Source organism: Acipenser ruthenus, chromosome 15, assembly GCF_902713425.1.
Source record: "Acipenser ruthenus chromosome 15, fAciRut3.2 maternal haplotype, whole genome shotgun sequence".
In the NCBI taxonomy this organism is placed as follows: domain Eukaryota; kingdom Metazoa; phylum Chordata; class Actinopteri; order Acipenseriformes; family Acipenseridae; genus Acipenser; species Acipenser ruthenus.
In genome coordinates this window covers 33,664,603-33,688,111 of record NC_081203.1, presented here as the reverse complement: position 1 = coordinate 33,688,111, position 23,509 = coordinate 33,664,603, and the positions used below count along the sequence as shown (strand labels likewise).

Sequence of the window (23,509 nt, the reverse complement as noted above, 5' to 3'; positions counted from 1 at the left end):
TTAGATCTCTCAGGATCATCCTGTGTCTTCATTAGATCTCTCAGGATCATCCTGTGTCTTCATTAGAGCTCTCAGGATCATCCTGTGTCTTCATTGGAGCTCTCAGGATCATCCTGTGTCTTCATTAGAGCTCTCAGGATCATCCTGTGTCTTCATTAGAGCTCTCAGGATCATCCTGTGTCTTCATTAGAGCTCTCAGGATCATCCTGTGTCTTCATTAGGGCTCTCAGGATCACGTCTAAACTATATGAGGTACACCAGAGTGTAACCACTGACCTGTCCCCATGCAACACTCCCCCTGCCCCGACGAGATACAGAAATGGATTTGAAACCCACGGCTAACACTGCTTTAAAGGGGGGCAGTGCTAATGCTGCTGTGTGAGCACAGCTTTAATAAACACCCATCTCTCAGTGAAGAGTTCAATTGCACGCTTTGTGTAAAACCCTTCCCATTGCAGACGAGCCCTGAGGGCAACACTCATATTTATTTATGAGTTGAAAGCATTCGGAGATGAGACGGAATGCAATACTTCTGAAATGTCTGTGGGGATTGAGAGGGCACTGCCCCTCTGTGATCCCTCCTGCATTCAGATATGGGCCCACGCACAGAACGACTTGCATGAATTGTAAAAGAAAGCAGAAAGAAAAAGCAGGAAATGAAAAGAAAAGCTAGGATTGTGTGTTTGCAAGTATTCCTGCATTTGCATCCTGTTCGCATTCCTCTGAGCCCACGGGCGGTCACATGACCCAGCCGGCCCCTGAACAGGCTCTTTGTGCAGAAGCAGTTCCTCTGCAGAGCTGTGTGTCACAGTGAGGGAAATGAAGCTGCTGCCTGCGGTGCACAATTCAAAGTGTTTCAGACTCTGTAATAAAACCAGCTCAGTCAAAAGTGCTGAGTGCATCAGCACACAACAGCAGCCCAGGTGAACCCCTCTGCTCTCTCCCCCTCCCCTCTCACCCAGTAGCGATTTCAGTGCCCAGGCTGTGGGGTCTCCCCTCTCACTGGCCCCTCCCCTCTGCCCTGGCCCCTCCCCTCTCACCTGGCCTCAGTGACAGTAGCGATGTCGGTGCCCAGGCTGTGGGGTCTGGGCAGGGTGCAGATGAAGTGAAGGTTGATGGGATTGAAGGCGCGCACTGTCCCGTCTGCGCAGCCACAGAAAACCAACTCCTCACTGACCGACAGGGAGGAGGCCAGAGTCGTCTGCAGAGAGAGAGAGAGAGTGAGAGAGTGAGAGGAGGGAGGAGGTGAGAGAGGAGAGGGGAGAGCAGAGGATGAGAGAAGAGAGGCGAGAGAGGAGAGTAAGAGGGGGCATAGGGAGCGAGGGAAAGGTAGAGAAAGGAGGAGGAGGAAGAGAGAGGGCTGAGGACAGAAAGAGAGGGAAGGGAGAGGGTGAGAGAGAGAGAGAGAGAGAGAGAGGAGAGAGAGAGAGGAGGGAGGAGGGGAGAGAGAGAGAGAGACAGAGAGAGAGAGAGAGAGAGAGGAGAGAGAGAGAGAGAGAGAGCATTGGAGTACAGAGAGAATGAGCTCCGATCCAGTGGAATGAGAATGAGAGAGAGGGGCGAGGGAGCGAGGGGATAACTGAGCACCCCTGCAAGGCAAACTGATGTGCACTTTGCCTTCCAGTTGAGCCAGTCATGGAAGTGAGAATGTGTGTGCGTTTGAATGGGAGGCCTGACCTTTTCCAGGGGAATGGAACACCACTTACAGAATGTGGTCAGGTTCAATCTCAAGAGTGACTGCAAATTGAACCTGATCACATGTGAGCAAGCGTGCCTCTCTCTCTCTCTCTCTCTCTCTCTCTCTCTCTCTCTCTCTCTCTCTCTCTCTCTCTCTCTCTCTCTCTCTCTCTCTCTCTCAATGGTGCGTCTGTCTCCCTGCCTGCCTCCCTGCCTCTCTGACCGTAACCCCAAGCCTAATCCAATTAACATTTTTCAAGGACATTCAATTAGCAGAATGAAATAATCAAAATCTAATCTCAGTGTAGATTTAATATAAATAAATAAGTAAATACATTATATAGTGCCTTTCATCACGAACTGAGGGTGACTGTGGGGGTGAGTGAATGATGAGAGGTGGGGTGTGACGAGGTGAGGCTGGACTTACTGTTATACCGTCTGTATTCTGTTTGGTGCGAAACGAGAGCGAGTGAGGGATAGCGAGGGAGAGAGGGAGGAGGAGAGAGGGAGGGTAAGGGGAGAAAAAGAAGTTAAACCACTTCAGGTGTCCATCATCTGCAACCAACAACACACACACACATGCACGCATGCACACACACACACACACACGCACACGCGCACGCACGCACGCACGCACACATGCATGCACGCACACACACACGCACACATGCATGCACGCACACACACACACACACGCACACATGCACACACACACACACACACACACACACGCACGCACGCACGCACGCACGCACACACACAGAGTAAATGCAGTGTTTCTTATCATTCACTCGTATTGGGAAGCGTGGCTCTCCTCAGTGTACTCACCCTCAGCTCTACCCACTTGTCCAGCAGTCTCTTGTCGTTGAATTCGCAGAGCCTCCCGGCCGAGGTGATGCAGAACGTGCTGCCCGCCTTGCGCCCGCGCCCGCACGCCACCGCCATGAAGAAGTTATTACGCAGCTCTCCGAGCAGCCCGGAGCGGCCCAGCAGAGGCAGCGTGGCATTCACCTGGGGAGGGGAGGGCAGAGACAGGGGAGAGGATGCAGATTTTATCTATGTGCTTGCTTTACTACACCCTGCTCTGCTTTACTGCACCCGGCTCTGCATCACAACACTCCGCTCTGCTTTACTGCACCCGGCTCTGCATCACAACACTCCGCTCTGCTTTACTGCACCCGGCTCTGCATCACAACACTCCGCTCTGCTTTACTGCACCCGGCTCTGCATCACAACACTCCGCTCTGCTTTACTGCACCCGGCTCTGCATCACAACACTCCGCTCTGCTTTACCGCACCCGGCTCTGCATCACAACACTCCGCTCTGCTTTACTGCACCCGGCTCTGCATCACAACACTCCGCTCTGCTTTACTGCACCTGGCAGTACCTTGGAGGACTTGGTGTGGTCCAGGTACCAGAACTTGACGTGCCGGTTGCCGGCGGTGACGAAGTAGGAGGAGTCTTCAGAGAAGGACACGCCCGTCACCTTGCTGGAGACCTTGTTAGACGCCACGACCACGTTCTTCTGAAGAACCCAAAAACAAACGAGAGAAAAAAACAGCGTCAGGGAACACGGGGATTACAGTGCGAGCTGAAACTATGAAGAGTCAAGCAGGTGAACGTTTAGGCAAGGCCCCTCCTCAGTGTCTTCCAGTAATGAAGAGACTGAGGAAGGCTCTCGCCCAAACATTTGTCCACTTGACTTCACGCAAAGCTTGTATTTATTCCATGTCATTATCACCCATTAATGCAGGGCTCCTGGGAGTTGTTTATTTCAAGTTGTGTAACATTAACCAGGTGCTTTCCTCTATCCAGAAAACATTGTGTGAATGACTTTGTGTGTTACCCATTAGTTTCTTAACAGTTCTACCTTAGAATATATATTACACACAGACAGACACAGAGGAAAAGGTAGACACAAAGACATACACAAACATACACACACACGGACATAGGGACAGATACACAGAGAGACACAGACAGACAGATACACAGAGAGAGACACACACAGACAGACAAACACACACACACACATACAGGCAGGCACACAGACAGACAGACACATGAAAACACTGACAGACAGACGGGCAGTCGGACAGTACCTTCCACGCCCACACGTTGACGCTCATGTCGTGCTGGTAGCCCACGCTGACGATGTACTTGCCGTTGGGGGAGAAGGCCACGCAGGCCACGCCATACTTGTGCTCCTGCAGTTCTGAGACCTGAGAGCGCTCCGACACCTCCCACACCCGCACCGCAGGCATGTGACCGCTCTGAGAGAGACAGAGACACAGTGAACACTCCCACACCCGCACCGCAGGCATGTGACCGCTCTGAGAGAGACAGAGACACAGTGAACACTCCCACACCCGCACCGCAGGCATGTGACCGCTCTGAGAGAGACAGAGACACAGTGAACACTCCCACACCCGCACCACAGGCATGTGACCGCTCTGAGAGAGACAGAGACACAGTGAACACTCCCACACCCGCACCGCAGGCATGTGACCGCTCTGAGAGAGACAGAGACACAGTGAACACTCCCACACCCGTTTGAAAAGCTCTGAGCTCCAGCAGCAGCAGAATGATCTGGATAAGCAGTGGAGCTTTACTGGCAGGGTCACTGCAGGACTGCCCTGAACACACCCGCACCCAGCGCTGCACAGAAACCAGCTCGGACTGCACGGACACAGCATTGAGGAAAGGCCCTCACACCCAGCACTGCACAGAAACCAGCTCAGACTGCACGGACACAACAATGAGGAAAGGCACTAGCTCCAGCACTGAATCTGAACGCTGTGAAACACTGGGGCATTTTACGGGTGAGACGTTGTTGTAAGTGACTCTGCAGCTGATGCATAGTTCACACACCCTAGTCTCTGTAAGTCACCTTGGATAAAGACGTCTGCTAAATAAACAAATAATAATAATAACCAAAACTATAAAACTGATGAAGGCACTAGCCGAAACCCTTGTCTGCTTAACTCAATCTCTTCTAGATTCAATAATATTGATGAAGGCACAAGTTGATATATTGGCTTGCTTGACTCGGTTATTTCTAGTTTCCCCTCAATAACACTGATGGAGGTAGCGGTGACACTGAGATGATAAAGGAGTCGTTCTTGTGTAGAGAATCTCACCTCTCCAGTGACCAGGTACTTGCCATCGGGAGAGAAAGCCAGCGCTGTGATTGTTTTCCTATAAAAATACAGAACAAAGGAAATGAATAAATAAAACCCCCCCTCGCTATTCAATACAAGCACGTCATTCTATTACAAGGGTCCTATTGTGAAACAAAATGCACAATGCAAACAGCAATGAAACCAACTGAACTATACAATAGGTACACTCCACTGCACTGAGCTCAGAAGCACTTATTGTGCAGCTAAGGAAAACGCAGCGTGTTTGAAGAGCTGTCCTGACCTGTTCAGAATGTGATGCTGCTTGTTCTTCTTGGGATTCAGCAGCACAATCACACACCTGGAGAGAGAGAGAGAGGGAGGAGGGAGGGAGAGAGAGAGGGAGGAGGGAGGGAGAGAGAGGGAGAGAGAGAGGAGGATGAAGGAGAGAGGGAGGAGGGAGGGAGAGAGAGAGGGAGGAGGGAGGGAGAGACAGAGAGAGGAGGAGGGAGGGAGAGAGAGAGGGAGGAGGGAGGGAGAGAGAGGGAGGAGGGAGGGAGAGACAGAGAGAGGAGGAGGAAGGAGAGAGGGAGGAGGTAGGGGAAAGAGGAAAGAGAGAGGAAGAGGAGGGAGGGAGAAAAAGAGAGGGAGAGAAAGAGAGGAGGGAGGGAGAGAGAGAGAGAGGAGGAAGGGAGAGAGGAGAGAAAGAGAGGTTATTAATTAATACAGCCTTACTCCTAGCCATGGGACTCACCACTCCCCACTCTCTCGCTGTGTAAAACAGATAGTGCCTCCTGCCCTTTGCCATGCTTACTAACTATTCCAGCAAAAACTGATTCTGAAAATACTGGTTGTGGGGAAGTGAGCTGGGGAAGCATTTCAGTGTTGCACAGAATATTAAAGATCCAGAAAGTGCAGTTGATCCAGTGTGTGCACGCTGCAGCTTGGGCCTGTAATTACAGAGGGGGTGACAATGAACAGCTGTGTCTGTTTGCTCTTCCTCCTCCTCCTACAACAGAGCTCTTTGTATCCAGCAACAACATAGAGAACAGCTGGGGAGCAGAGCAGCACTGTAAACTAGAGCCTGCAGGCAGCAAATAATACCAGAGAGAGAGAGAGAGAGAGAGAGAGAGAGAGAGAGAGAGAGAGAGAGTGGGGAGGGGGGGTCAGGATCGCATAGAGAACAGCTGGGGAGCAGAGCAGCACTGTAAACTAGAGCCTGCAGGCAGCAAATAATACCAGAGAGAGAGAGAGAGAGAGAGAGAGAGAGAGAGAGAGAGAGAGAGAGAGAGAGAGAGAGAGAGAGGAGAGAGGGGGGTCAGGATCGCATAGAGAACAGCTGGGGAGCAGAGCAGCACTGTAAACTAGAGCCTGCAGGCAGCAAATAATACCAGAGAGAGAGAGAGAGAGAGAGAGAGAGAGAGAGAGAGAGAGAGAGAGAGAGAGAGAGAGAGAGTGGGGAGGGGGGTCAGGATCGCATAGAGAACAGCTGGGGAGCAGAGCAGCACTGTAAACTAGAGCCTGCAGGCAGCAAATAATACCAGAGAGAGAGAGAGAGAGTGTGTGAGTGTCGATGTGTGTTTTCACAGTGTTTTAACTGCCTCCATACTGAATACGCACAGGGCAGGGTGCTGCACTACAGAATATCCATACTGAACACACACACTGAACCCTGCTCTCACCACTGGGGTGAATCCCATAAGTAATCTGCTTGTCTAAACATTTGTCAATAAAAATTTCAGCCCAGCACTCTAAACACGGAGCTACTCTCTCCCTCCCTCCGTCTCTCTCTCTCCCCCTCCCGCTGTCTCCCTGTCCCCCTCCCTGTCTCATTAGTGCTGCTCTGCTGCTGGAGTTAATGAAGTGTTAATTGGTCTTGTGGTTTCTCTCCCCTCTGTGCCCCTTTTGTGCTAACAACCTCCTTCCCATCACTGCACTGTCAGCAACAGCGAACAGCACTCTGAAATCTGTGTGAGGGTGACAGTGAGTGTGTGAGTGAGAGTAAGATAGTGAGTGAGTGTGTGAGAGAGTGAGCGTGTGCGCGTGCGTGTGCGTGCGACCCAGTCAATGCACACAGCACAGTGTCTGCAATCTCAGGCTACCAGACTGAGAGATAGCTGACAGTCATGGGGATCTCCGAACCAGACAACCCGGACAGAAAACATGACACTCCAGGATCCAGGAGTCAGGGATTTCTGTGAATAACCAGTTCTAATGAAAACATCTATTATTTATTTAGAGGATAGGCTTAAACACGCCACTAAAGCAAACAGAATCTGAGTCGTTATTTGTTTGTGCATAGCGTGCCAGCAGTGCAGATATTAATATACCGTGCTAGCCTGTTTCTCTAGCTCTCACTTCTGACGGGCTGGTCACTCTGAGAGGCACTGCGCACTTTCAGCAGCGTGACGGCCATGCAATCTGTGCTCCTGCCGGGCTCATGCCAAATTAAAAGAGATTTGGCCTCCCTCCCTCCCTGCCTCCCTCCTCCTGTTCTTGTATAATCCGGAAGCAGGTTTTGCAGCGCCGGGGATCAGCGCTATGCTCAGATACGAGCTTGCTAAGACTGCCACGGGCGGTTTTAAATTAGAACTGTGTTCTAATGACACATCCCTGTCTGTGCTTCATTATCACAGCAGAGGAAATCTGTGAACCAGCAGAGACCTCTCTCTTATTGGAAATGAGACCCAGATATCACACACACACACACACACACAGTCTGACACACAAACACACACACAAGCAGACTCAGACACACACAGATAAACACATCGACACACACACAAAAGCTTTCTGTTTTTTTCACTGTAAATTTCCTAAAGGCAGACTCTTCCTTTCTCCAGAACTGCTGCTCCACTGCCCCCCGCCCCCCGGCTGGTCTGACTCATGAGATTTGCATGCAGAGATACCTACCCATCACGGCTCACTCCACTGTTTACTGTGTTTATGAGGACTTTGCATTGACTCTCAAATAGTGTAGATTTACGATACTAAACTGAGCTTCATCCCCAGAGCTGCTTTACCCTGCCCCTGAGCCTCACTGCAGATAAATTAAAAATGAACTGCGGGTTTCATGACTCATGAAAGCCATGCACTCCCTCCTGTGTGAACTGCATTCAGGGGCTGTTTATCCTCTCAGAAAACATTTTAAAGACAGCTCACTTGGCCTACACAGACTAGACCACACTGCCTCCCTCCCTCCCAGTCCCTCAGCTCTAACCGCAGTGCTCCCCTCCCAGTCCCCGGCTCACCCTGCAGGATACGCCACCAGTCCAGTTCGAGGGTCACAAGCCAGTCCGCTGCTCCCTGAGGCAGTGATGCCGAGCACCTTCTCCAGGGTCACCTGTAGGGGGCGACACAGAGGCACAGGACTGGTTATGATCTTGGTGCAGCGTAATCAGTACCCATTACTGTACTTGCACATGGCACTGAAACCATCCCTTTAGAACTAGCCTCATGAGACACTGCTTCCTGAAGTATTGATATCCAAGCATTAGAATTTGATCCAGTAACTGGATTCTGATATTTTGGGCTTGGTTCTCACAGTTATTTATTCTTTCACACTCATTTGCATTAGACTTGTTTTCAGAGTGTTGACAGATTTGAGGAATTTGAAAAGCAGAAGCACTTCTAGTTCCAGTTCTTCTCAGAGTGGTGAGGCTTCATCATCAGACACAGAGTCACAGAGACACCCACACACACACACACACACACACACACAGGTGAGGCTTCATCATCAGACACAGAGTCACAGAGACCCCCCCCCCCACACACACACACACACACACACACACACAGGTGAGGCTTCATCATCAGACACAGACAGAGTCACAGAGACACCCACCCACCCACACACACACACACATGCACAGACACACACACACACAGTGTTAATAACAGAAATGCCACCTTGCTTGCAGATGGTATGCAATGCCAGTGCTGCGCTACACGCTGGCTCTGTGCTGGTGCTGACTGCAGCATGGCTCATTCAGAGTTTATTAATCTATAGAAAGTGCACTTTCACCTTCACTGCCACCCTGCTGTTGTTTTCACACAGCCTCCCTGCCCTTGTTGATGCAGAATGCCTTGTTTGCACACAAACACACAGCACTCAGACACACAGTGTGTACACACAGCCAGGCTCACAACAGCATCTCAAGACTGTCCTCCACAACTCCAAGCAGCACTTAGCAAGAATCAATAGCAAGCTGGGTATTTACATAGGGCTGCCCCTCCCTCCCCTGCACAGAGCAGCCCAGACTGTGAACGGGACCCTTATAAGCCCTTACCGTAGTAAAAGCATATCAGGGCGTAATAAAGCACAGTGAAAGCATGGTGAGGCATTGCTAAGCATTGGAAAGCACAGAGAGGCATGGTAAAGCATATTAAAAAACATTCCAAACCAGGGTAAAGTATGGGAAATGCATACTGTAGTATGCTGCAATTACAATGTGGGAATGAACTCCCAGCACACAGGAGACGCTCTCTGATGTACAGTTGTCTAGCTGTGTATAGTGGTACAGTTAGCTGTGTATAGTGGTACAGTTGTCTAGCTGTGTATAGTGGTACAGTTGTGTTGCTGTGTATAGTGGTACAGTTAGCTGTGTATAGTGGTACAGTTGTCTAGCTGTGTATAGTGGTACAGTTGTGTTGCTGTGTATAGTGGTACAGTTAGCTGTGTATAGTGGTACAGTTGTCTAGCTGTGTATAGTGGTACAGTTAGCTGTGTATAGTGGTACAGTTAGCTGTGTATAGTGGTACAGTTGTCTAGCTGTGTATAGTGGTACAGTTAGCTGTGTATAGTGGTACAGTTGTGTTGCTGTGTATAGTGGTACAGTTAGCTGTGTATAGTGGTACAGTTAGCTGTGTATAGTGGTACAGTTGTCTAGCTGTGTATAGTGGTACAGTTGTGTTGCTGTGTATAGTGGTACAGTTAGCTGTGTATAGTGGTACAGTTGTCTAGCTGTGTATAGTGGTACAGTTGTCTTGCTGTGTATAGTGGTACAGTTGTGTTGCTGTGTATAGTGGTACAGTTGTGTTGCTGTGTATAGTGGTACAGTTGTCTTGCTGTGTATAGTGGTACAGTTGTGTTGCTGTGTATAGTGGTACAGTTGTGTTGCTGTGTATAGTGGTACAGTTGTCTAGCTGTGTATAGTGGTACAGTTAGCTGTGTATAGTGGTACAGTTGTGTTGCTGTGTATAGTGGTACAGTTAGCTGTGTATAGTGGTACAGTTGTGTTGCTGTGTATAGTGGTACAGTTGTCTAGCTGTGTATAGTGGTACAGTTAGCTGTGTATAGTGGTACAGTTGTGTTGCTGTGTATAGTGGTACAGTTGTGTTGCTGTGTATAGTGGTACAGTTAGCTGTGTATAGTGGTACAGTTGTCTAGCTGTGTATAGTGGTACAGTTAGCTGTGTATAGTGGTACAGTTAGCTGTGTATAGTGGTACAGTTAGCTGTGTATAGTGGTACAGTTGTCTAGCTGTGTATAGTGGTACAGTTAGCTGTGTATAGTGGTACAGTTGTGTTGCTGTGTATAGTGGTACAGTTGTCTAGCTGTGTATAGTGGTACAGTTAGCTGTGTATAGTGGTACAGTTAGCTGTGTATAGTGGTACAGTTGTCTAGCTGTGTATAGTGGTACAGTTAGCTGTGTATAGTGGCACAGTTGTGTTGCTGTGTATAGTGGTACAGTTGTGTTGCTGTGTATAGTGGTACAGTTGTCTAGCTGTGTATAGTGGTACAGTTAGCTGTGTATAGTGGTACAGTTAGCTGTGTATAGTGGTACAGTTAGCTGTGTATAGTGGTACAGTTGTCTAGCTGTGTATAGTGGTACAGTTAGCTGTGTATAGTGGTACAGTTGTGTTGCTGTGTATAGTGGTACAGTTGTCTAGCTGTGTATAGTGGTACAGTTAGCTGTGTATAGTGGTACAGTTAGCTGTGTATAGTGGTACAGTTAGCTGTGTATAGTGGTACAGTTGTCTAGCTGTGTATAGTGGTACAGTTAGCTGTGTATAGTGGTACAGTTGTGTTGCTGTGTATAGTGGTACAGTTGTGTTGCTGTGTATAGTGGTACAGTTAGCTGTGTATAGTGGTACAGTTGTCTAGCTGTGTATAGTGGTACAGTTAGCTGTGTATAGTGGTACAGTTAGCTGTGTATAGTGGTACAGTTGTCTAGCTGTGTATAGTGGTACAGTTAGCTGTGTATAGTGGTACAGTTGTGTTGCTGTGTATAGTGGTACAGTTGTCTAGCTGTGTATAGTGGTACAGTTAGCTGTGTATAGTGGTACAGTTAGCTGTGTATAGTGGTACAGTTGTCTAGCTGTGTATAGTGGTACAGTTAGCTGTGTATAGTGGCACAGTTGTGTTGCTGTGTATAGTGGTACAGTTGTGTTGCTGTGTATAGTGGTACAGTTGTCTAGCTGTGTATAGTGGTACAGTTAGCTGTGTATAGTGGAACAGTTGTGTTGCTGTGTATAGTGGTACAGTTAGCTGTGTATAGTGGTACAGTTAGCTGTGTATAGTGGTACAGTTGTCTAGCTGTGTATAGTGGTACAGTTAGCTGTGTATAGTGGTACAGTTAGCTGTGTATAGTGGTACAGTTGTGTTGCTGTGTATAGTGGTACAGTTAGCTGTGTATAGTGGTACAGTTGTCTAGCTGTGTATAGTGGTACAGTTAGCTGTGTATAGTGGTACAGTTGTCTAGCTGTGTATAGTGGTACAGTTGTGTTGCTGTGTATAGTGGTACAGTTGTCTAGCTGTGTATAGTGGTACAGTTAGCTGTGTATAGTGGTACAGTTGTCTAGCTGTGTATAGTGGTACAGTTAGCTGTGTATAGTGGTACAGTTGTGTTGCTGTGTATAGTGGTACAGTTGTGTTGCTGTGTATAGTGGTACAGTTAGCTGTGTATAGTGGTACAGTTAGCTGTGTATAGTGGTACAGTTAGCTGTGTATAGTGGTACAGTTGTCTTGCTGTGTATAGTGGTACAGTTAGCTGTGTATAGTGGTACAGTTAGCTGTGTATAGTGGTACAGTTGTCTAGCTGTGTATAGTGGTACAGTTAGCTGTGTATAGTGGTACAGTTGTCTTGCTGTGTATAGTGGTACAGTTGTCTAGCTGTGTATAGTGGTACAGTTAGCTGTGTATAGTGGTACAGTTGTGTTGCTGTGTATAGTGGTACAGTTAGCTGTGTATAGTGGTACAGTTAGCTGTGTATAGTGGTACAGTTGTCTAGCTGTGTATAGTGGTACAGTTAGCTGTGTATAGTGGTACAGTTAGCTGTGTATAGTGGTACAGTTGTCTTGCTGTCTATATCGGTACAGTTCTTAAGCAGTATATGGGTATATGGGTCTGCTAAAGGAAGGCATTCCCCTGATCCAGGCTGAAAGGCTTGTCTGTCCAGCTAAGATCATTAAACCCTGATTAACCATCTGCAATACGGGATCAGCCATCATTAATCAATCCCCAGGCAGGATCTCTTGCAAAACGCCCCGATTGTGGACTGCTACAGGACGGTACATAATGAAGCTCATCATCCGAGCATCGGGACTTACTGTACACGGTATGATCTGTCAGTAACTATCATCACACGCATATAGAATACACACAGCACTGCACTAAATGAACCCCAGAGAGTAACACTGTATAGCACACAGGAGAGAGAGAGAGAGAGAGAGAGAGAGAGAGAGAGAGAGAGAGAGAGAGAGAGAGAGAGAGAGAGAGAGAGAGAGAGAGACACTTTTTGACTTTTCAATTTCCTTTATTTTCAATTAATTAATACATTAATACTTTTTTCATGACAAAAACCAACCACAAATATTATTCACCCCACCATACAGAAAAGAAACACACATCCTCTTTCCCTTCCGTTATGTTAAAAGTTAATTTGTAAGTTTACTCGGTCTAATTCACACAGCACCTCATTTACACACCACAAATCCTCAAATTTTCCAAGACCTTTCATCACTTTATAAAACTCATAATCTACTTTCAGTCTGCATTTCACCAGTATCTTAAACATGCTCAGCACATGGAAAATTCACAATTTGAACAATTCGTTTTGTTTTCTTCCTATAACCCTTTCCAAAAATAAAAACTGTGATGTTAAAATTTAAATTGAAGGCAGTAAAAAACTGAGTTAAAAGACTAAAAATGGGTGCTAATCGGGAGCATGCGCTATAGAAATTTAAACACGGTCTCTCTCTCTGAACACAGAACGGACAGGAATCAGACACGCCGGGGTTAATAATGCTGATAATGCTGAGAGAGAGAGAGAGAGAGAGAGAGAGAGAGAGAGAGAGAGAGAGAGAGAGAGAGAGAGAGAGAGAGAGAGAGAGAGAGAGAGAGAATAAACCAATATGGGATCGATTGATATAAGGACGTGAATGCAGGTCAGGCAGATAGATAGATAGATAGATAGATAGATAGATAGATAGATAGATAGATAGATAGATAGATAGATAGATAGCGGTCGAAATGCATCTGACGGCGTGGGTATTTACACGTGAAACACACCTGAAACACAGTCAACCGTCGGTCAGTCTACAGCACCCTCATCTCTTCAACAAGACAAAATCAACCAATCACTGTTAAATCGATAATCGATACGTACTTTATTGCCGAGGCTCTCCTTGTTGCTCCCGGCTTTGTTCCTCCTGAGTTTGATGGAAGGAGACCGGAGCAGGTTTTTAATCCGGCTCTTTATAGTTGAGCCCTCCACCGTCATTTTGAAAAAAATAACCTGCAGGCGAATCCGGCGACTAAACAAAAAAAGTCAATTCAAATAAAATGATTTAAAAAATAATAATAAGAATAATAATAATATGTGATCTCTGTATTCCCCATGTATGTGTCAGTGACGGGGGCGTTCGGAATGTTGGAAATGTTTTGAATGTTCAAAATAATGACGCTCTCATTGATCTCCTCAGTCTGCAGCGTTTCTGCAGCCACGCATGCATGCATACAGCTATGCCTGCCACATGAATCTGTTCGCTCGGTGTCTTTGAGGGTGAAGAAGAGAGTGAGAGAGAGAATAATAATTATAATAAAAACCCACAGCCAGGCACCGTACCTTCTGCGTTTGCAAACAAATAACAATGAAACAACAATGTAATGATTCCGGTGAGAATAAAACAAAAAATGTCTGCAGAAAATGCGCGCCGGTGTCGTTTTCTTCTCCCCCTACATCATGTCTTGACTGTCTGTCATTGCATAGGCTTTGTGCAAAAAATATTTAACGGCGATTCAGAATTGGGAAAAATCTCGCCATGGCAAGGCACTGTTTTTGTAAAATCCTTCGTGCGTTCGGCTGCGCTTGCACCTTCGTCAGCACTTCTGCATTGATTGACCTGAACCGGTAGCAGCCGCGCTGTGCTCTCTCCGACCTCTGGGTGTTATCAATTCGTTTGTGTGTCCCCCTGATTGTCAGTGTGAAATCAATACCTCAGCCACGAAGGATTCCCAGCCACGCTGTCAAACACTGGGCTTGTGATCTGTCCGTCTCTCTCTCACTCTCTCCGTCTGTCGCTCTGTCAATGTGTTGCTCCCGTCAGTGTCAAAACAGAAGCGGTCGCGTTTTTTTTTTTTACATAAGGAGGGCCATTGATTTATACCTGATCAGGTGCCACAAAAATAATAAAACAATGTATTTTTGTCCGTGCAGTGGTGTCACTCGGATAAAACGCGCTCACCATGCAGAATACACCGCATCCTGCCTGTCTCAGTCGCTGCTGCTCCGCGTCTGTGAGGCACGCTGCAGGATCTCCAATCCTGTCTGATCCGATCGCGCACTCTACTTGGTTGTTCCTTCTTTGTCGTTTGCCGATAATACAAACACGCTCACGTCACATATATGCTTCCTTTAATGCAGCTCTATTCAAATCTGTCCCCTTTGCCTACATGTCTGTGTTGCTTTCATGTTAGGAGCCCTTGCTCGCGAGCTTCCTCCTCCAGCTGTCCGCAGCTTGTTTGTTTGCTCAGCTGATGAAGACTGGACGCCGATGTTATTATCACTAGCGCGCCTTGCAATATTGCTGTCGTACACTGAGCGCGCGATACAGTGCTGTCGTGAGAATGGGATTACCCCCAGGGCTACCATATTACTTCTTCCTGAATAAAAATTAAAAAAATGATAATAATAATAATAATAATAATAATAATAATAATAATAATAATAATAATAATTATAATAATTATTATTATCTACTGAGATATGTAAAGCTTTGAACGGTAATAATAATAATAATAATAATAATAATAATAATAATAATAATAAATACCAGCTAGGCCACCGTCATCATACGCGTATCCATGGCAACATTATTACTGTACAGCAAGTTTACTGTCCGCTCCCGTAACCGTATCGTATGTATGAACCAACCGTGAACGCATGCTTTTCATGGCACAGCATGTTTATAAACGAAAAAAAAGGTATTACAATCTGTCTAAGAACTGAAAGCACATATTATATTGTTGTTTTGTTGCACTTCGTGTCAGCCCCGTGTCAGCAGTAGCGCAGTGTCGTGTGCTTAGCCTTTGACCAAAGTGCTAGGAGTTTAAACAGCAGTTTAAATGGCCTTAGTTTTTTTTTTTCTTCTATGTAAAAATGCGTTACTGTATCTCCACGATCGATGCAGCCGCCGCTTACTCCTCCTCGTTCCGCTTTCTCCTCCCCGGCCCCGCTGTCACTGCGTGTCCGGCTGCCGGTGCCTGTGTGCGGGTCGAGCCCGGATTGTCACCGGCCGTGTCGTCCCCGTCCACCGCCCATATAAACACTGCAAACCGGCTCCCCCTTTGCCAGCCCGTCTATGGCGGCTCTAGCGGCTCAAACATCAGGCACGTGCACACGTTTATGTGCCAAGTTCTGCAAGGTATAATTATATTGTCAGAACTGAACGACTCTGCAAAAAAAAATAATAAAAAATAAAAAAAACATTTCTGACATTTACTGCAGTATTCTACAGACAATACCCCGCCTACAGTGTAAAACACTGCGGTTTACTGCGTCTGTGTTGTAAATACCACAAATAAGTTATTCAGAAGTATGTACTACAGTTAATGCAGTGGATTTCAGTATGTCGAAATGTGCTGCACTAGACTGGAATATTGCAGTAAAAAAAAATGAAATAATGTGTTGTTTTTACTAAACCATATCGGTTTCACTGCAATAAACTATACTGCAGCAAAACTGCAGCATAGCAGAGCGTCCGTGCAGCATTTATAGCACAGAATACTAAACAACATTGTATAGCAGTCTACAGATAACGTCACTTTATCAGTTGTGTGTATCTCTCAGACTTTAACAAAATAGATGAATACTGTGTGCAATGCTATGAGCACAACACGGTTGCGGTCTGTTAATTAAGTTCAAAGCATGCTTGTAAAACATGTTCGAATCTGAAGAATCAGGGGAAATCGTACCTTTTCATTAAACTAGTTCGTGCGTGTACAGCGCCGTTAATAAAACGTTATGACTGGGAGGCAATCCCAATGCTGGCGTTGCAGACAAGGGTTTGATGTAAATGTACAGCTAACAAATTAAGACTGTTTCCCACCGCCATTCTGTGGAACAGGGCGACCCTGTGTGGACAAGAGCGGAACTGCACTCGACACAGCACACACACACACACACACACACACACACAGAGCGCGCATTGCAAGATAGGCTTTTTATTAACTGATGTAATACATTGCATCCGTACAATTTTTCATTAGAATGAGCAAACACACAGCATCGTGTTTCCAAAGGTTTAAGTTCATATATTAACACATACATCATTATTTTATTACCGTGAAGTGTTTTTAAACTTCAATTCTCATCTTGTGCTGACGAATCATAGCTTTCCTGTCTATCTTCTAGCAAGAGGTGTTGGACATGCATGCTGCGCACTGACATGCTGGTGAGCTACCCTGCTGTGTGAAATCAACTGTTTGAGCAGCACTGATTAGATACACACGTAGATACATAAACACATAAACAAATAAACATTTGAACGAAATGAACTGGCACCCCAGTCTATTGCATTGAATGGAAAGGCTGGGCGTGAACCACAAACCATTCAACTAGCGAGCAGGCTCTGCAATCGAGAGGCAAGTGCGGGTCCTGTGTTAGTACAGTAACATGAATTCACCGGCCACTAGGACGTATCCTTTTTACAGGTATTTGTTTGTAAATGAGCTTGGAACTAATTCTAATTCTTTTTCAGAAGTGGAATTTCTCGACAGCGCTTTGGGGTGAGGAATGGCGTTGTTCTAAATAACCGGGTAAGCCCCTGAAAACCGAAACCTTGCTAATATTGATTAAACACCTCCCCGGTGAGCCAGGCCGCCACAGAAAATCAAAGGAAAACATGCCCATTGTGACGGACCTCATCGTGCACGAATCAGACATGACAATTAACATGTTCTCATTCTGCTGCCTTTGAAGAATACCCTGGGCTGCCAGACTCGGCCCCCCTCCCTTACTGAGCGCAGCTCTCCTCGTCCCGCTGCCTCTTCACACGCTATTATTTCCAATTCATCCGCCACATTTCACCTGCCAGCCGGAGACACGTCAGCTTGGCTTAATGCGTTAATTAGTTTCCTGCCTTTTAATTATCCCTGTGTAATCAAAGCATAGAGCCTATTAAGAAATGTCAGCGTTGTATTCTCCAGGGCTCAGTCCGATATCCCTGCACCGCTCTGCCTCTCTATCTCTCTCCCCGGAGTGAGGCACAGTCCCTGGAAAGACAGGCTGGGCAGCTCTGCTCCTTTACATAACAACTTAACTAACAAACCCGAGGAGGCCATTCAGCCCATCAGTGCTCGTCCGGTTCCTATAGTAACCGGATGATCTCAGAACCTTGTTTCAGCATTGACAACATGTCTAGATAACTCATTCCATACCCTTAACACCCTCTGTCCTAAATCTGTCTCCACTTCCAGCTGTGTCCTGTGGTCCTGGGTTCTGTGCTGCACTTAAAGGATTGGTTACGGGGTTAACCTAATCAAAATTCCTTTTAAGATTTGACTTCAATCAAATCCACCCTAATTCTGCTTATAACACACTGCTCCCCTGCATACTTCGCATGATTACAGGATTGGTGAAAAACAACACCTACAGCTGCCACGTCACGCTTCCATGCTATAGTATTGGGGGCCCCCCTCCCATCAAATATCCCATCAAACACTGCCCTGAATGTGAGAGGGACGGTGCAGTGGTTGGGTGGCAGGCAGAGGCTGCGCATGCTTTGTAAGTTTAATGTGAAAATAAACAGCAATATTGAAAAAAAAGCACTAGATACAAGCAAGCAGCAAAAACATGGTACAGCTTTAAAACTATTTTGAGTCTGTGTCCCGGTCCTGAGCTTTAGAAATCTGGTCACCCCGATATAGCACAGACGCGGGTGGAGCTGATCCAGGCCAGCGGTGACAGTGTTTGGAGGAGTGGATCACACTGATGAGCTCCACAGGAGGGGGCGGTGGTCCTCCGCTCTGCCCCCTGCCGCTCCTCCAGCTCCGCAGCCTGGCCACAGCCCTGCCTCCCTGGGCCCAGAGCTTCTGCCACAGCCCCTGCTGCAGCTGGAAGATGAGCGGTTCGAGGCACGAGTTGAGCACGGAGAGCACCTGGGAGACCTCCAGCAGCAGCATGGCGACCCTGTTCAGCGAGCATTCGTTCTCACAGGTCTCCAGCGTCAGGAAGAGGACGCAGGCCACCACCTGGAGCAGCTGCCCCGGCACCCAGCACACCAGGAAGTTGGTGATGATCAAGGTGATGAGCCGCACCGTCTTGTCCCGGGCCCTGGCTGGCCCGCCCTGGCCGGCTGCCCTCCAGCGCCTGCGGGACCGCAGCATCCTCTCCACGATGGTCACGTAGCAGGGCAGGACGATGGCCAGCGGGATGGCCACTTGCACGGAGTAGTAGGAGAGCAGGTTGTAGGGGGCCTGGGAGGGAGAGACCTGGGCCAGCAGGAGCACCCCGCAGTACTGCCCCCCGTCCGGACGCTCCCAGTAGAGGAAGTTGGGGAAGCTCAGGTAGACGAGGACGCCAGTGAGGCTCCAGAGCATCAGGGACACCAGCGCTGCGTTCCTCGGGGTGCGGACCTGCCGACTGCGCAGCGGGAACACGATGGCCAGGAAGCGATCGGAGCTGATGGCGCAGATGAACATGGTGCTGGAGGTGAGGCCTGTGTAATACAGGACGTTCATGACCAGGCACAGCGGGCGGCCCATGGTCCAGTGGTAACCCTCCAGCAGGTAGACCCCCCAGAGGGGCATGCACAGCAGGAAGGCCAGGTCAGAGAGGGCCAGGCTCAGCACCCCGATGGTGGAGATGCTCCAGGGCTGGGCGCTGCGCCGCACACACACCCACACGTTCAGGAGATTGGTCAGCACCCCCAGAGGGAAGAAGAGGAAGTACAGGGCGGGGAAGAGCAAGGTGGCAAAGCTGTCGATGGAGGGGCAGTTGTTGCCCATCATCTGGGGCAGGGTGAGGTCCTGCAGGGAGCTGCAGTTGTGCCACAGATCAGCGCCCGGGGAGGAGGAGGAGGAGGAGGAATTGGAGAGATGCATCGTCTGAGGCAGGGGTGTCTAATCACGGGCGTAGACTGCAATTCCACTCCAGGTTCAACAGGTACAATGAGATCATTAACTACCTCGGGGTCTGGATGGAGGGTAATTGGTTCACTTAAACAATTTAGAACAGGGCTGAAACAAAGGCCAGGAGTGGAAGGGCCAGTTTTGGACACGCGTGGTCTAAGGAGAGGACTGCAGCCTGGCGTCAGAGACGGAGATCTGAGAGGAGACAGGGAGGGTGAAGGTGTGGAGCAGAGGACCTGGGAGGGAGGGAGGTTGGATAGAACAGCATTATATTAAACTGGAATTACCAGTAAACATTCACATTATATTGCGCTCTCTCTCTCTCTCTCTCACACACACACACACCTAGTCAATTAACAGATACTAGTTTGCATAATCGATTTGTATGGATAATGGAACAGGTATTAACAACAATTACTGTGCCTTTAATAATGTATAAAGTTCACACACAAGTACAGTACTTCCTACACAAGTACATAGTGATGATCTATAGCTAGTAACCTATTCTATCACATTAAACACACAGAATTACAAAGCTTTACAAATCATTAAATTAACGCAATTCAGTAAAACTTTACCACCTACTGTTAAGGTGATGAAATACTGTAATTAAATGTACCATATACCAAACTTTAAAAATCAAAAGAATACAATTCAGTACAACTGACACATTACAGAACTGTAGGAATCATTAAACTTCAAAAATTCAGTAAAATGTTTATTCTTTGATACTTGCTGTTAAGGCATTGTAATAACGTGCAACTGAAATGAATAGAATAAAAGTTATTGTCATTTTTTTTATAACGTATTCTCATTTTGCTGATCATTAAAAGTACATTTTCCTCTGCAGGAATTATCACTTTTTGACGTCAATATGCCTTTTTGTTCGAATGGCTCAGGATGCAAATACAGTCTTCATCCATTATATATATATATATGGACACACACACACACACAAACACAGTACCTTGAGTATGCAGTCGGGTGCAGAGCGGTTCTCTGTGTTCTTGGGTCCCCAGAAGCACTGACTCCAGCACCCGAGTCCCCTTATATCCCAAACACCCTGCACCGTGTCCTTGTGACGCACAGTCAAGCCGCAAGAGACAGAGCTCCATCCTGAGCATCATTTCAAGGCAATCAACTGAAATATCAGCGGGACTCATTGACAGGTCACTGGCCAGCTGTCAGCACTCCAGAGAGGGTGCATCTCCCCATGCGGGCAGGTGGAAATGTCAGCAGTGAAGATGGACACCACTTCTATAATTACAACAGCTCAATTCCACATGAGCACACTGTTAATAAACAAGACGAGGAAGACACTGTGAAAAACCTCCAATTGTTTAAGCCGTTTCTTTTAGGATTTCTGAACTTAGAACCGTGAAGTGCTTTCTAGTTACGGATGACAATCAAGTAATACAAATCTCAGTGGTGACTTATTTTGGGGAGTTTGCTCTTTCCCAGTTTTGGTGCCAATGGCTAATTCTTGCACACTTGTAATTATTTCAACCTAAAATGCGATTCAAAACAAAGATGAATTCCTGAACAACTTGACAGAACATTACAACCCCCCCAACATCACACCCACATCCCATCCCTACACCCACATCACACCCACATCCCATCCCTCCACCCACATCACACCCACATCCCATCCCTCCACCCACATCCCATCCCTCCACCCACATCACACCCACATCCCATCCCTCCACCCACATTACACCCACATCCCATCCCTCCACCCAGATCACACCCCACCACACACACACGTCAAGAACGGCTTTGTCATTTATTTTATTTGAAGGCCACAAAGTCTCCTGTTATCATCTACAGAAAGGAGACCACAGCGTGGAAGCAATAGATATCTTTAAAAAAATAGTGTCTTCATCTCTGCTCAGAAAAACAGACATGAAGGGCAAAACTGCCACGTCTTTCAAAAGAGTAGCCTCATTTATTACAAAAAACAAACAAAGAATGGAGGTATTTACATTTCTTCCTTCAAGAGGAAGACAGTATGTTTGTACACTTGCAGGGAATTACCAGATGTACTGATTAAACAAACAAAAAATAATCTATCTGAAACGTCTCACTGAATCGGAGGGTTTTTCTGTATTTCTAAATTCAGCACCACTGGTGCTTCACGTTGATGCAAAGATAGATATACACTGACAAGTCTCTCATTCGAAATACACACATGAAAAAGAGCGATACAAAATGACAGCCTGCATATTTAAACTTTGATCAGCCATCATCACCAGCATTGTTTAATTTTTTATTATGAATCATTTTCTCATCAGTAGAAGTCCCACAACAACGCAGAGCTGACTGCTCAATGTTTTTGGGGATGAAAGAGAAACTGCTGTAAATATTACAACACTAGGAGCAGGAGAACGGGGACCCAGGGTAAGAAAACTCCGCTCAAATTCATTTCTGTTCATTAGTTACCCCAGGGCACGGATTTGTAAAGTGCTGAAAGAGTTAAAAGACACAAAACCTTTTCTTAAAGCAAACAATGTGTCGTTCTTCACCAAACTTCTCAAATGAACATGCTGTGGTGGGACTCTGTGTCCTGACCTCTTCGCTGGAGTGTTGCTGGGAATGACCCAGGTGCATGCTCAGGGGGGCTGCCCCGCCCCCAAACAGACCCCTCTGTGGAAGTCTGCTGCGGTTTCAAAACACATGCAGCGGCACAATGTTGGTGCAAAATGTGACCCCACTTTCATTACAAACATGCCCACAGCCATAACCACTTCAAAAAGAAACAAACCCGATACATCAGGGAGAAAGCTGGGGGGGGGGACAGCATTTTAAAACAACCCCACTCCCCCCAACGCAACCTGCCCCTTCTCTTACAAAAAAAAAAGAAAACCAAAGCCTTTGCAATTTCAATAGGCACGTCCGGCAGTTATTGTGGACAAAAAAAAAAAAAAAAAAAAAGACTATAAATAAGTACATATTAACAAGTCATCTATACAAGTACACTCCCTGATTATTCTAATTCTTGTTGTTCTCCACTCTGTCAGCAGTCTGCTTGACTGAGTAAGGGGGGGCTCCTGCTGCTCTGCCCTTCACTGGGAGAGACGGGGGCCAGCAGAGGCATGGCTTTAGTGTAGAGTGTGGAGGAGGAGGAGGAGGAGGAGGAGGTGGAGTGGGGAGGAGACGGGGGGTCCTGATTGAGCCCTGGTTTCAGTGCGAGGGGAGCTAGCTTGGGCATGGGTCTCCAGTCTTTGCTGTCCGCGGGAGTGTGCTGGGTGGGGGTAGGGGGGGAGGTGCTGCTGCCCAGTCTCATGTGCTGCAGCAGGGATGGAGGGGTCAGTGCGCCTCCCTGCTGGCCGGTCCCATTAACCACCCCTGTGCTGCTGCTGGCTCCAGAGCCGGAGTCGAATTCTGAGCCCAACACTATTTTGACAAAGTCGCCCTCTCCCGGCGCCCCCTGCTGTCTGTCCGAATCAATGCTCTTGGCGCAGGGAGGGTCCAGCAGCTCTTCAGCCAGCTGCAGGAAGAGGGGGCTGACAGCGTGGGCAACCCCCCCTGCAGAGCCGTTCTCCTCCCTCTCCTCCTCCCTCTCCCTCTCATCCTTCTCCCTCTCCCAGCGCTGTGTGCACTGCATCTGCGTGTCGCTGCCATGCTGCTGGTTCAGAAAGACGATTTCATTCAAGAGGGAGGTCAACCGGACATCCTCAGGGTCTTCATCCTCATCTTCCTCCTCCTCCTGACTCAAACCTGGATCCCCAGCAGGGTCCCCTCCATCCTTCTGATCTCTTTCCCTGGCCTCTCCCTCTCCCTCTGCTGTAGGACCAGGGGAAGCAGGCTCCTCTCCTGCTGCTCCCTCCTCTCTTTCCCTCTCCTCTTCTAGGCAGCTCCTGCTCTGGTCCAGGGGGCCACTGCCCTGCTCTGCTTGGCCCTCAGGAGCTGGGGTAGCAGACGAACTGGGGGTCTCTCTTTCTTTCCCCCCTGCTGGCTCTTTCTGGGTCCCTGGCTGGCCCTCAAAGCTGGAGTCCAGGGGTCGGGTTGGGGCTCCTTGCTTCTCTGTGTCCGAGACGGCTAGCGAGGTCACATTCACAATCCTGGGCATGATGAACTCTTCAGGCTCTGCTGACAGAGACAGGGCGAATTACAACAAAGGAGAGCCCTGGACTGTGTG

The 23,509-nt window shown here is 47.8% G+C and overlaps 3 protein-coding genes across 12 annotated transcripts in view; all 3 read right to left on the bottom strand.

Moving 5' to 3' along the window:
* LOC117963896 (mitogen-activated protein kinase-binding protein 1-like) overlaps positions 1-15,672 on the bottom strand; it is a 32,246-nt gene extending 16,574 nt beyond the window's left edge. Inside the window, exons 1-10 of one of the 4 annotated variants that reach the window (XM_058986530.1) lie at positions 15,072-15,670; positions 13,406-14,901; positions 8,049-8,140; positions 5,102-5,158; positions 4,819-4,876; positions 3,781-3,951; positions 3,066-3,203; positions 2,506-2,688; positions 2,105-2,122; positions 1,041-1,201 (exon numbers count right to left, since the gene is read on the bottom strand). In XM_058986530.1, the coding sequence (XP_058842513.1) occupies positions 1,041-1,201; positions 2,105-2,122; positions 2,506-2,688; positions 3,066-3,203; positions 3,781-3,951; positions 4,819-4,876; positions 5,102-5,158; positions 8,049-8,140; positions 13,406-13,519 (992 nt within the window). In that variant the 5' untranslated portion in view covers positions 13,520-14,901; positions 15,072-15,670. Of the gene's footprint in view, positions 1-1,040; positions 1,202-2,104; positions 2,123-2,505; positions 2,689-3,065; positions 3,204-3,780; positions 3,952-4,818; positions 4,877-5,101; positions 5,159-8,048; positions 8,141-13,405 lie in introns of all 4 variants that reach the window. The other 3 variants (XM_058986533.1, XM_058986532.1, XM_058986531.1) reach the window with 3 other exon arrangements.
* Positions 15,673-16,426: 754 nt separating this feature from the next.
* Positions 16,427-20,977, bottom strand: LOC117421899 (C-C chemokine receptor type 3-like). Its single transcript, XM_058986576.1, has 2 exons — positions 20,336-20,977; positions 16,427-19,604 (listed from the first exon to the last, which is right to left on the bottom strand). Exon 2 carries the CDS (start codon positions 19,339-19,341, stop codon positions 18,109-18,111), a length of 1,233 nt encoding a protein of 410 aa, XP_058842559.1. The 5' UTR covers positions 19,342-19,604; positions 20,336-20,977; the 3' UTR covers positions 16,427-18,108.
* A 478-nt stretch (positions 20,978-21,455) lies between these two features.
* LOC117963934 (MAX gene-associated protein-like) overlaps positions 21,456-23,509 on the bottom strand; it is a 29,455-nt gene continuing 27,401 nt past the window's right edge. For 6 of the 7 annotated variants that reach the window (XM_058986516.1, XM_058986518.1, XM_058986515.1 and 3 more), the window contains exon 25: positions 21,456-23,460. In XM_058986516.1, the coding sequence (XP_058842499.1) occupies positions 22,385-23,460 (1,076 nt within the window). In that variant the 3' untranslated portion in view covers positions 21,456-22,384. The remainder of the gene's footprint in view (positions 23,461-23,509) is intronic. The other variant, XM_058986520.1, reaches the window with a different exon arrangement.

Excerpts from the sequence above, each read along its gene's own strand:
- LOC117421899 (XM_058986576.1), bottom strand. The coding sequence starts at position 19,341 with ATGCATCTCTCCAATTCCTCCTCCTCCTCCTCCTCCCCGGGCGCTGAT.